This window comes from Sinohyriopsis cumingii, chromosome 17 (assembly GCF_028554795.1).
Source record: "Sinohyriopsis cumingii isolate HCF-2022 chromosome 17, ASM2855479v2, whole genome shotgun sequence".
Classification (NCBI taxonomy): domain Eukaryota; kingdom Metazoa; phylum Mollusca; class Bivalvia; order Unionida; family Unionidae; genus Sinohyriopsis; species Sinohyriopsis cumingii.
The window spans coordinates 111,556,104-111,568,581 of NC_142977.1; the positions used below are offsets into that span (position 1 = coordinate 111,556,104).

The following is a 12,478-nucleotide window of genomic DNA, read 5'->3' on the forward strand; positions in this document are numbered from 1 at the left end:
GTTACTAATTTAAGTGTCAGAAGATTAAAATAGACATGCATTAATGAGGAGTCCACAACCTGATTGAAATTAAGGTCTCCAATACAAAGGAGATCTGACAGACACCGATACGACGTCATGTTCTGTTAATCTTTTGATTAGCCAGTTAAATTACAGCTTTCAAATTATATGAAACTGAAACTAACCTTTCAAACGCAATTCTTTCTGACACCAATGGCAATGATTTGTTTAATTTGTTACTAAAAATAAATGGACTGGGAATACCCACAAAAAACCTACAAAAACACGAACCAAGGAGACACGGCAATTTAGGCGAAGTTGTTGAACTTTCAAAAAAGAGGACACTCTGGAGAGTGAGTGCATCTGTATCAGTATTTTTGTAGAGATTTAAGGATCGAAAAGAAGGACATGTCCAGTGAAACGAGGACGTATGACAACGCTAATAGCGATAATGAATCTGTGAGTGCGAATCACAAGAGACAAAGAAAAAGACAATATGTGAGTACAAATCATAAGAGACAAAGAAAAGAGGATGCAGTAAGTTGTCTTCTATCTATCCTTCTAATTCCAATGGTCATTATTATTATTATTATTGGGGGCCATAGGTGGCTGAGTGGTCTAAAGTGCACGCATTTACCAACCACTGCCATCTAACCTCTGTCCTGGTGGGTATACGAGAAAGCTTGATAGTAGCTTCCAGTGGGTTTGTGATTATTCTTGGGGTTTCACAGGTTCTTCCTCCACCAGTCATACCGGCCGCCGTGTATGGCCTATAATGTGCTGAAAAATGACATTAAACCAACAACAACAATATTATTATCATTTTTTTATCGTACACAAGAAGATACGGGTCAAGGAAAAATTCCTTCCAGGGCTGTATTTGAAAAGGATGACTCGACTTACCATTTAACGTATATTACTCATTATCTGTGTACAACAAACAATATAAAGTACACAGTTCTTAAAACAGGCATATATATTTATATGTATGGTGTTCGAACCCAATCATCTTAATAAACAAATACACCAAAACAAATCATGTTGATATAATGCATGGATTCAGGACAGTAGTGAAGTGGGGCGATATAGTGTCAATGGGAAAATACATTACAGGGCCATCCCGCCCGCCGGGCCTGTATAGCGTCAAGATGTGTAGCGTCAATAGGGATTATCATTACAGACCCCTCTTGCGTCTGTGTAGCGTCAAGATGGATAGTTGGGTCTGTATAGCATCTGACGTCACGGTAGGGGAGATTGGTAACAATGTTGCAACCAGGGGAGGTGACGTCACAGTACTGAGCAAAGGAGTGTGACTTAGATTTATATAACACATACATCATACAAACACTTATACAACATTAAAAAAAATTGAGGCAAGAAAGCAATTCTTTTCGAAACATAAAAGTGGCCCTGAAAAGGGCCTTTGGCTTCTTCTGCTTCTTTTTCTTCAATTTTCTCCACTTACACCATTTCCTTACTTTTCCAAATATTCCTTTCCTTTTCTTCTTCTCTTCATTCTTTGGAATCAAGTCTGGATGGCCTGTGGCTCTAAATTGTTCCTGGACTTTCATCCAGTTGTTGTTGAGTCTCTCAAAGTCCTCATTCTTCTTCTTGTTCTCTTTTTCCTTTCTCTTTTTACCCACATATCTTTAATTTTCTTTACTTCTTCACTTCTTCTGTCAACACCTTGCTCATCAGTTCTTCTGCTTTCTTACCTGGTCCAGACCCTATTTTACGAAAGACCACTCTGTCCATTGTAGTATATCTTCCAAGAAACACTTGACTCTCATGATAATATCTAGGGCTTCTTTCAAGTTACCCACTTTTACATACGGAAGTTGAATGAACCCTCTTAACTTTTTGACTTCCTCCTCTGTCATTCCCTGGACAAGATCCCTGGCTAGTTTGAGACTCGTCACTTGACTTGTGACATAATCCTTCGCAACTGGATGCTTCCATTCCTTCTCTAGCCTTTCCACTCCATAGGGCTACATCCATCATCCAATACCAAGAGTCCTTTAGCTTGTCGTTAAACAGCTCTATACTCATCGTCTATGGTTATCCCGCAGAATGACGAGAACGACGAACGCTTTGAGTTTTTATATGTCAAGCACGGACGTGAAGGAAAACATCCCCTACACTCACTTCTCATATTATATACTATCGACACACTGAAAGAGCAAAACTAAAAACAAAATATATTATCCACGCATAGGTGAGAAACAAACCCAATTATACTATCCACACACGAGAAGGAGCCAAACTCAACCATAACATACTATCCACACACGCAAAGAAGCAAAAACAAACCCAGAATATACTATCTCCACACGGGAAGTTGCCATAACTAACCACAAATTTACTATCCACATATGCGAAGAAGCAAACTTAAACCCAAAATATACTATCCACACACGCGAAGAAGCAAAAACATAACCAAAATATACTATCCACACACGCGAAGAAGCCATAACTAACCACACATATACTATCCACACATGTGAAAAAGCAAAAAACATAACCAAAATCTACTATCCACACAGAAGGGAAGGTAAATAACCACACACTCTACTATTCACACAAACGTACGTGAGCGCTTACAAACCCCAATAATCTACTATCCACACAAATGTACGTGAGCGCTTACAAACCCCAATAATCTATAATCCACACAAACGTACGTGAGTTTACACACACACACACACACACACACACACACACACACACACACAATCACGTCAGTAAAGGAGTGAGTGCTTATATTCACACTACTCCACACTTACATAAATTGGCAAATTGAATAATGTTTCTTTTCTAAAGTGTTGGTTAGTCCTGAAAATGGCTGTTGTTTGTAACTTCAGATGCACCTGGCCAATAATGACATCTCCCAGGTGGTCTAGCACCGTAGACACATCGACGACTCCATTCACTATCCCAATTGGTACGTGTGGCTGGGATCTTTGGTGTCGAAACGGCAGTCGACAAAACCTCTTTCATGTTCTTGTTGCCGCTGCTCTCTCTGTTGTTTCCGAAGTTTGTACTTCTCCGTCCATTCTTCTTTCTCCCTGTTAATTTCCTCTCTGAAGAGCTCTTCTATCAGGTCTTCAGTTACTTTTAACATTCTGACATTCTCTATTTCTTCAGGCTTCGGTATCAGGCTTTGCCTGACACGATGCGAATTCACGTAAGCTTCATTCAGCTTGGCTAATTTTGAGCACATCTTCATAGGAGGATGAGTCGACAATGGATGGTCAGACTGGATTTTTGCTGAGTTTAATTATAGTGGCGTGTGCACAATCAGACTGGAGACAAACCCCGCTTTTATATAGTTCAACATTCCTACACGGTTTAAAGTCGGAACGCTAAAATAGTTTGATTGGAGGATAGAGAGAAGTCAAAGAGCATGGTTCAAAATACAAATGGCAAACAAACGACAGACGCATTGTTTCAAAACAACATATTTTATTCAAATAACTAACAACTAACAATCAACAATTAACAAATATTTTAAATTAACAATTCAATTCAATAAACATTTTTTAAATTAGCCATCTATTCCGGACAAGGTTGACAACGTTGTGAACTGAAGTTAGACGTCCACTGTTGGAAGTCATTGGGCCATTGATGTACACTACGTTTTCTAGCTAGAGACAAAAGATAACCATAATGGTCACAAAACCATTTATCTACTTTCTCATCGTTTCTAGAAGAATGACGATCAAAATAAGTCACTAAAGGTTCTAAAGAATAGCCAAGACTGCGTTGATGCAGAAAATACACACATTATTGTCCACACACCATGGAATTTGTGCCTTGTAATTTCACATTATTGAATCATGTTGTCTGAGCATTTCTTTTCATAAAGTCAATGATATCGTCTTCCAAAGGGGGAAATCCATACGAATCAAACTACTCCACACACCCTTCTTTAGGAAAGTAGACGGCTGCCCAGTGGGTTCCTTGGAGATGACTGTCGTCCGTGTTGATAACATAAGCTTGATGGTCTTGAGGTTTGCGATGAGGTAGTTCATCTTGAGCACACACGACTTGATTCCAAAAGCAGTGTACGAACTGTGCTTCAAAAAGTAATAAAGTTCCCAGGTATCCACTTTTGTGTTGTTTTCTTTTTCTTGTTTTTTCTTCACAGGTGATGATAAGTGATCCATTCAATCCAGACATTTTCCCTGAAAATCTCTGACAAGTAAACGGCTATTAGCTCCGATTTCATACCCTGGTCCAAGAGAGTTTCGCTGCGTCGGGTTTCCAAAGACGTTAATGGAGGCCAAGAATGTTCAAGCACGGCTTCTTCCGAGATGAGACCCCAAGCTTTGTCCAAATACACGTCCAATTTTTCTTCTTGACTCAGCATCAGACATTTATCGGGTTGAATTTGACTGGGATGATCGTTTTGACATACATAACAATCTTCCTTGATCAATTCCGTATTTTTTTTTCTTCTGCCAAGTGTTTGGCAAAACAGGAGACTAAATGCTGTTCTTGTTCTGGCCATCTGGACTGTATCAGTATGTCCTTTTCGTATTTGTCTTGGGATTCTCCTTCGACAGGCTCCTCACATTCCATGTCCAAAGATTCTCCACTATGTAAAGAGGGATAACAGTCTTCCATGGCTTCTAATAGACTAGAATGACTTCTCTCAAACTATTGATTTCTATGGTATTATCGAATTCTGCATAAATGATGCCGTTCGCCGTTTCATCAGGGTCTCGGTCTGCAAACTGAATTTCCACACGAATCTGGCCAGATTTTATAGGGTGGAAATGTCCCTCGTCACTGCCTTGGTCTGGTGTGAAATCAAAAGCCAACAAAGTATAGCCTCCTTCATAATCCTCGTACGTAATGCTGTGACTGGTGTTGGTTCCTAACTGTCCGGTAGCTTCGTACAGGGTCAAGTAATTCTTCTCTTTAAAGTTAGGTTCAAAGGGTCTGGTACACAAGGTCTTGCTATCGCGACTGACTTCGATTTTGGACACGCCAAAGTGTTGAAAAATAAAAGGATTTTTATTTAAGCTTCCGTTGAAGGCTGAATTCTCGACGATACCAATGATTAAACGTTTGGGGAACTGTCCTTGGAACAGACGATCTTCGATAATGGATCGCTGACCCTTGGGAATGGTGAACTTGTTCACTTCCACGCGTCGTATCGGATACTTGGCGGTCGTTGTGCTCAAAGTGTGACTGATGTCGTTTCCCACTTTAGATAACACTTCCACGCGGTGCACGTAGAGTCTGGCTTCTTGGATTATGGTTTTGGGATTGACGGCAGCAGTATCAGCCATCAAATGGAAAGTGATACTGCTACGATTCAGTCTCAGGCGGACATCCACACCGTTCAGCAAATACTTCTCTTGCAACCACATGTCCAAATTTAAACGATCGATCAGTTCTAAACTCTTCCCGTCTTTGATTTTGTTTCTTCGTTCTTCAAATCCATCATTCTCTTTCGCTAATTTGTCAAACTCGTTCGCATCGGCAGGTTCCCATACCACGCAGGCATTGAGATGAGTGTTCTTGGCGTCTGTTCCGTACGTCAAGAGATTTTCCATTTAGGAACTGTAAGGGTAAGTATCCATGCTGCTGTTGGCTAGTTTGTTATTCAAGTATAAGTCCACTCCACTGAATAATGAATGGATAACATTGTTGACGGGAGCTACTTTCTCTTCGCCGTCTATATTACCTCCATTCTTATCTAGAACTTTGACTTTCAGATATAAGTAACTGCTATTCAGATCAATGTAATCTTTGGGTTGTTCTTTGATTTCAAATTTGATGGGAGCTGAATCCGTCTAGGAGGAGACGGGGTGAAATTCGACCCATTGGGATTCGTCCATCGTCATCTTAGTAGATGGCATGGCAAACAGATCCAGTTCCGACTTGGAACAGGCACAAGACTCTCGGTGCATCATATTTTGTCTCTGTACTTTTTTAATGATCAAAAACGTCTAAGTCTCGAACAGTTCTTCTTTTCTTAGTCTTTCTAGCTTAGAAGTGCGAAGTTTTTTGAAGGGGTGTTTTCTTCTTCGTCTCTTTCTGCCTTGTCCTTGATGTGTCTTCAGGGAAGCAGGAATACCTGATTTGGCAGCGTGCAGGCCATTTATAGCCCTTTCTCGTCGGCCCAAAATGTTTTTGCCTGTTTGCAACAAAACATTTTTGCCTGCTTTCAAGAAAGCTTCTTTGGGGTTTTGTTTGTCGATGATGAAATTTTGGAGAAATTCATTGCCTTGCGTCAATGCAGCATATTTTAAGGCATGCAATCCTCGTGTCACCATTGGTTTCAACACTGGAGCCACTGAATACCTTGGTACACATGATACATGACTTACAAGTAGTTAGAGAATCGTTTTTCGAAAATGAAGTTCCACCGTGACTTTCCCTTTGGTGAATGGAATATTTTGTCCCAAATCTCCTTTTATAGCAATGTTGACAGTGTCAAAATACGACTGACTGAGAGGCAAATAATGAGGATGTACAAATTTGCGGTGAACGTGATAGGTGTTTCCACCTTCCTGGTCATTGATCGTGACAGAAACCACTTTGAAAGGAATGACACGCAGTAACGGTACGGATATGTGTCCCCCCACGTTGTACTTCACCACATCGGAATACACGAAGATCAAATTCTGTCCTTGGTTCAGTTCTACAGGAGATTTTAAATACTTATAAACTCTATCGTTGTTGTTAATGTCTATGGAATTGGGATCCCATATGATGTCTCCTCCCAAAATGTCATATAAATCACCACAAAATGTACTGGACAACGTTTTGGCATCCTGAAATTTCATCAGCAGGCGACGAGCTACTTTATGGTACTCAATGGTAACACTTTTTCAATTTGTCCAAGGCGTTGCCAAACTGAGCGTTGAAAATACTGGCAATCGTGTCCACCAAATGTTGACCACTAAAATAATAGCCTGCTGGAATTTCCATTTTAAGTTGCTTAAGGTAGCTTTGGCTAGTGATGGTTTTTTGTCTTTGTAAAAAAAATTATCTTCTGCAATCAACTCTTGTTGCAATTGTTCGTTCAAGATTTCCACGTAAAAAGTGTTTTGCTTTTAGTGATGTTTAGGATTTCTGTCGGGTGAATCATTTCTACCAAAGCTACTTCCCAATGGGCTTCGTGATCTAATTGAATAACACGTATACAAAAAAGAAAAAAAAACAATGCATCTTGTATGACATCCAATTAAACAGACTAATATTCCAAAAACGGAAACCATACTTTGGGGTGTTTAAAAGCTGTTCTAAGACAATTTCCAAGTTAATTAATTTAATTAATTAACGCTGTTCAAAATAGAACATTTAAATGATTATCTGTCTGTGTCTCAAGATTGATGTCGAGTTTATATGCTACTTTCTCTTATTTATTTATTTATTTATTTATTTATCTATTTATTTATCTAATTATTTTCTCTCACCTTTATTCAGATAAACATGCGACACTTTTACTTTTCTTTGTCGACCTCAAGTGGTTATTGCGTAACAAGGTTTAATTTAACAAAAGCTGAAATCCAAAAGGTTTCAAAAATGTGTCAAACTAAATAATAAAACAAATTAATAGAATTGTCAGAAAATTTAATTAAGTCATCTGCATACGAATAGAAATATGATTAATACTTTTCATTTCTTTTTCGAGCAGTTTCAGCTATATATGGCTTAAATGTTTTTGGGGTTTTTTTTAATTACCCAATTCCAAACAGTTCTAAAATGTGTAGAAAATAAAAAATAAGAGGAGGGCTGCAATGATCTGTCAGTCTAATTAGGTCATTTGCGCATGCGTACAAAACAGCTACCAAAAATTCATTTGGGTAAGTTTAATGGTTCTTGTCCACTGTTTCTATATATCTTCTGTAGACAGACAGACAGAATTACAAAAGTACGGATGTACGTATGGGCTCGACCAAATCAAAATGCCCTCACTGACCGACGTCGGAAAGGGAAGTTTGGTTGACTTGTTTATATACACAAGTACCTGCTTTGATCAGACTTCATTGCAGTTTAGTTATTTAATAACTTTCATCAGCGGAGAACATAATTGTTTTGAAAACAAATGTAGTTTCTGAAGTTTAAGTCATGCAGTACGCTATTCAGAATTTGTAGGCCATAGTAGATACAATAGATAGGAAGAATTTGTAGGCCATAGTAGATACAATAGATAGGAAGAATTTGTAGGCCATAGTAGATACAATAGGTAGGAAGATATAAAAAAAATTCAATGTGTATATGTACTTGACTCTATCAATTGGAGAGATACTCCTAATAGTTTATCCAATTTAATATCTTTGCATTAACTGGTCATTAAGTAAATAAAGTTTGTATTTTGTTGTGATACAGTTGAAACATATTAATCAGATATATATATATATATATATATATATATATAAGATATATATATATATATATAGAGAGAGAGAGAGAGAGAGAGAGAGACAGACAGACAGACAGACAGACAGAATCATTCTGAGACGATCCCCGATCGAAAGAAATGGATCTACATCGCGTCCCACTTAATACAATACAATTTTATTCCAAGGTTTTTCAGATTTTGGTTTTACAATGCAACTAAATGAAGCAAAAGGGAAATTAAAAACCAAATTAAGACTATATTCTTAGTATTGCAATGAATTTCAAATAAGTTCTGTGGTCTGTAGCTCACGCATAGGTTTGAATTAAACGTCAGACTTACCCTGATATATATGATGATGATGATGGACTCGGCTAGTTTGTGGCTGCAACGACCGCACGAAGACATTCAAGTGCGTCTTCTGTTTGAGGTAAATAATAGGCGATAGATATAGTGAATTGATTTGATAACCCATTTTGATTTAGCCAGATAAGGAAGTATGGCTTAGCCGTTTCCTATAAGAAGTTAAAATTCTGCATATTCCACCGACTTGTAACACGACAGTCCCTGTCACACACACACACACACACACACACACACACGTGCGCGCACATAAAGTGTTACGCTTTTCCCATCAGGTAGAGAAGGCAGCTGCAGTGGGCGGAATAATTCAGGGGGCTGCAGATTTTCAAGTATAAATATCCGGATTTTTTAAAATATGTATTCATTTTGTATTAAAAAAAAAGTTCTAGTCAAAATGTTTATATTATTTAAAGGTGTAAAGGTATTTAAAGGTTCTTGTTTTAAGACTTTGTTTTGGGCAGGGAAGTTTGGGTGCAACTCTGACAGTGCCTATGGGCGGCAAAATCAAATCCCTCACACACACACACACACACACACACACAGAAAGAGGCATCCTACTTTCTTTTATCAGAAATAACACCTATATTTCATGCAGTTTGACCAATGGGTCAAGGCATGATTTGCCCGATATTATTTGGTCGTTATGTTGTTGTCGTCGTCATCCTCGTCTCCATCCTTTGTAAGTATCTTGCATGTGCCCTATTACATACTATCGGGTTGTTATTAACCTTCTACACAAAAGAAACTACCTGACTTAGGAAATGTTTTTATAGATAATTTAGCAGAAGATTTTCTTACTCTTAAAATTTAAGACAATTCTGTGCGTACAATTCTCACGAAACAGGACCCGTATATTTTGGAATGATTAAAACCGGAGCTTTCTGATTCAGTCCGTGCAAATAGTAGTTTCATTGTATTCTCTCTCAACTCAGTCATTTCGAATGTATATATTGCAGTGCAGTCGACCTTGCTCAATATATGCGTTTGTGGTGTGCCTTTAGATATGGACCATCTGATTATGGCATTTTGCCAACAAACAAAACAATAATTTTTCGAAATTAAAGTACAATTAATTAGTTTTATTGTTTTCCATTCTTCATTGAATGTATATTAATAAATCTCTTGCGCTTTACATGCATGTCATTCAAACCTCGTAATCCAACTTAATAAGTACACTAAAATTTCATTTTGACATATTCGGTACTCAATCAAACACATGTCAAGGGCAAGCGACGTTTATAAAAGATCAATTGTCTTACTTAAAGTCCATTTGCCCCGCAAGGCACTATTTTTCACTATTATTTTGACACGCGCAACCCTTCTCGAAAAATAAAATCGACGTTCCTTATACCTCTGATAGTTATCGCAAGACTGAACCTTCATTCACATTGTGCAGTAAAGGGGATCACTTCTAACGAAATTTCGAACAATATCATAATATGTGCATGTTCAGGTGTGTAATTCCGAATAATTTGTTTCACACATCTCTGTTCTTACAATCTTTGACCGTATGCCTTCAGGGCTGGAGTTAGGGGTTCCCAGTGTGACCAGCCTCCGCCCCCACCCCCGCCTGAACAAAAAGAGAAAAGATAAAAAAAATATAAAAAAAAAACGTGCGCACACACAAACACACACAAACGTACAGTAACCTGACACTTGAAATCTGACCATCGTTTTAGATTTGCGCATGCTTATTGGATATTATGCACACTTTGAGTAAATCGACAGAGACTTTTGCTTTGGTGCCCTCTGGAGACAAGTGAGTACTCTTTTGACATTATTTAACCTCCCCCCCCCCCCACACACACACACACTTGGCCTGATCCGGCCCTTGTCTTAAGTTCGTTTTTCAGTATGCGTATTACATCCTGATATGTATGTGTCAGTATTTGTTGGCCTTGGAATTGTTTCGTTTTCTGAACGCTCCTAAACTCTCAGTGTCTATCAAAACTGAAAATAGAAAGGAAGCCGGGGAGGCATTGATGTTTTTTTTATATATATCAATCAACAACTATCTAAATTTGTCATTAGTTTGTGCGATAGTAGTACTGTGATCGTGTCACAATACCAGGAAACAACTACTCAACAGTGCAAATAGATTTTATCTCTCACATGTACGGAACTGACTTGATTTAGTGTTCGGTGTACACCTTCCGATGTTCCGTCAAATCAAGTCCCACGGTGCAACGTTCGGGACAAGAACTTTCTGCACCTTCTCAACTGTAGGCGCATAGGATGTAATGACGTAAGCACAATGGCGTCAGTCATTACCCAATGTTGAAAATGTAAACGTTGTTTCTTTCCTCCATGCATTATGCTAGGCTAGATCAATGCTCAACAATAGCATGTAAGTTTTAAGTTTGTAATACCGCCTAATTTTTATTGTACATATATACAACTTTTGTTTTAAATATTGTTGTACAATCTGATCAATAAGGCACCATCGATGATGTTGCTGAAGGAGTATGTAAACGTGGACAGTAGTAAACAAATTTTCTTTTGAGTTGGAATTTCATTACGCAATATTAAACATTAGCACCTTGGGTGAAGAAAAGAGGTTCTTGGATATATCATAATAAATTACAGCGTATTACGAATTTTTGTCCAGTACGCGTAGATTTCATTGTGACATCACAACGCGCGACATTCAATTCGGTTTGTACTGGATCACAACTTTAGAGCGACCTCGTTCAATGTAAAATTTCTTTAACATTGCTATTTGCTGCATGTGTTTCTTGGGGTGTGTAAATAACCTTTCAAAGGAGTATACCTATGTGATGATCTAAATAAAGTGAATTATCACTATTTAAAAGTATTCTAAAACAAATAACACCCATTACCGAATTAGTCGGTACCGAAAGCTTACATGAGCTAAATGACTTGTAGAATAGCATGGCCACATTCGAATCTTAATCAAATGTGGAGACTTAAACTATTGTACGTTGATTGATAGGTTGATTAGTAGAGATATGTTCTTTGGTTGGTTTATTGGATGGTGGCTGTTTTTGCTATATTAAGAGTCATGATATATATATATATATATATATATATATATATATATATATATATATATATATATATATATATATATATATATATATACAGAACAACAACATAAGCTTTGACCATTACTACTGGTCACTAAACATTATTTATTAAACTGACGGTCCCCGTGAAAGAGCTGGGACTACAACAAAATATAGAACTGTTATTCAAACTCTTGTACAATCATCCTCCATTAAATCTAGGTAAACAATAACCTCTTGTATGAAGGCGATATATTGTATTAATTCTGGAACTTGCAACCGTCTTAATTCAGTCTATCACGGTGCACTGATCTGCTTCGTTACCGAACGCGTGAATCAAATGCGCCCAGAAGTGTGCTTCTTTCGATTCACGTAAGTTTATAAGTGGACGTTCTTCATAAGGTGAAAGGAGATAAATTAGGAGCGCTAACAGGGGTTTGATTATTAATAATATACTACTATTTCAAGAACTTAAAAGCGAAATTTCCACATTTTGTTGGCGGGCTGAAGGTTTATTTCAGGTAAACTATATAACACCTTTTTGGGGTATAGGAGATCGAGGGGAAACTCTAAACGACGAGAAGTGTCTGGTTTAGATTTTGTGGGCCCTGTACACCAGGATATCCGATTATTTAAATAACGATACTGTATGGTTGCAAGACCTAAGAGAAAGAATATAACTTCACTTTAATGTATCAGTGTAATTGTACTAAGACTAATTTCTGCTTGA

The 12,478-nt window shown here is 37.9% G+C and overlaps 1 protein-coding gene across 3 annotated transcripts in view; it reads left to right on the top strand.

Moving 5' to 3' along the window:
- The first annotated feature begins 275 nt into the window (after positions 1-275).
- Positions 276-12,478, top strand: part of LOC149779674 (uncharacterized) — a 36,778-nt gene continuing 24,575 nt past the window's right edge. The window contains exon 1 of one of the 3 annotated variants that reach the window (XM_089940499.1): positions 276-537. In XM_089940499.1, coding sequence (XP_089796625.1) covers positions 409-537 — 129 coding nt within the window. In that variant the 5' untranslated portion in view covers positions 276-408. Of the gene's footprint in view, positions 538-12,126; positions 12,270-12,478 lie in introns of those variants that run through there. The other 2 variants (XM_089940501.1, XM_089940502.1) reach the window with 2 other exon arrangements.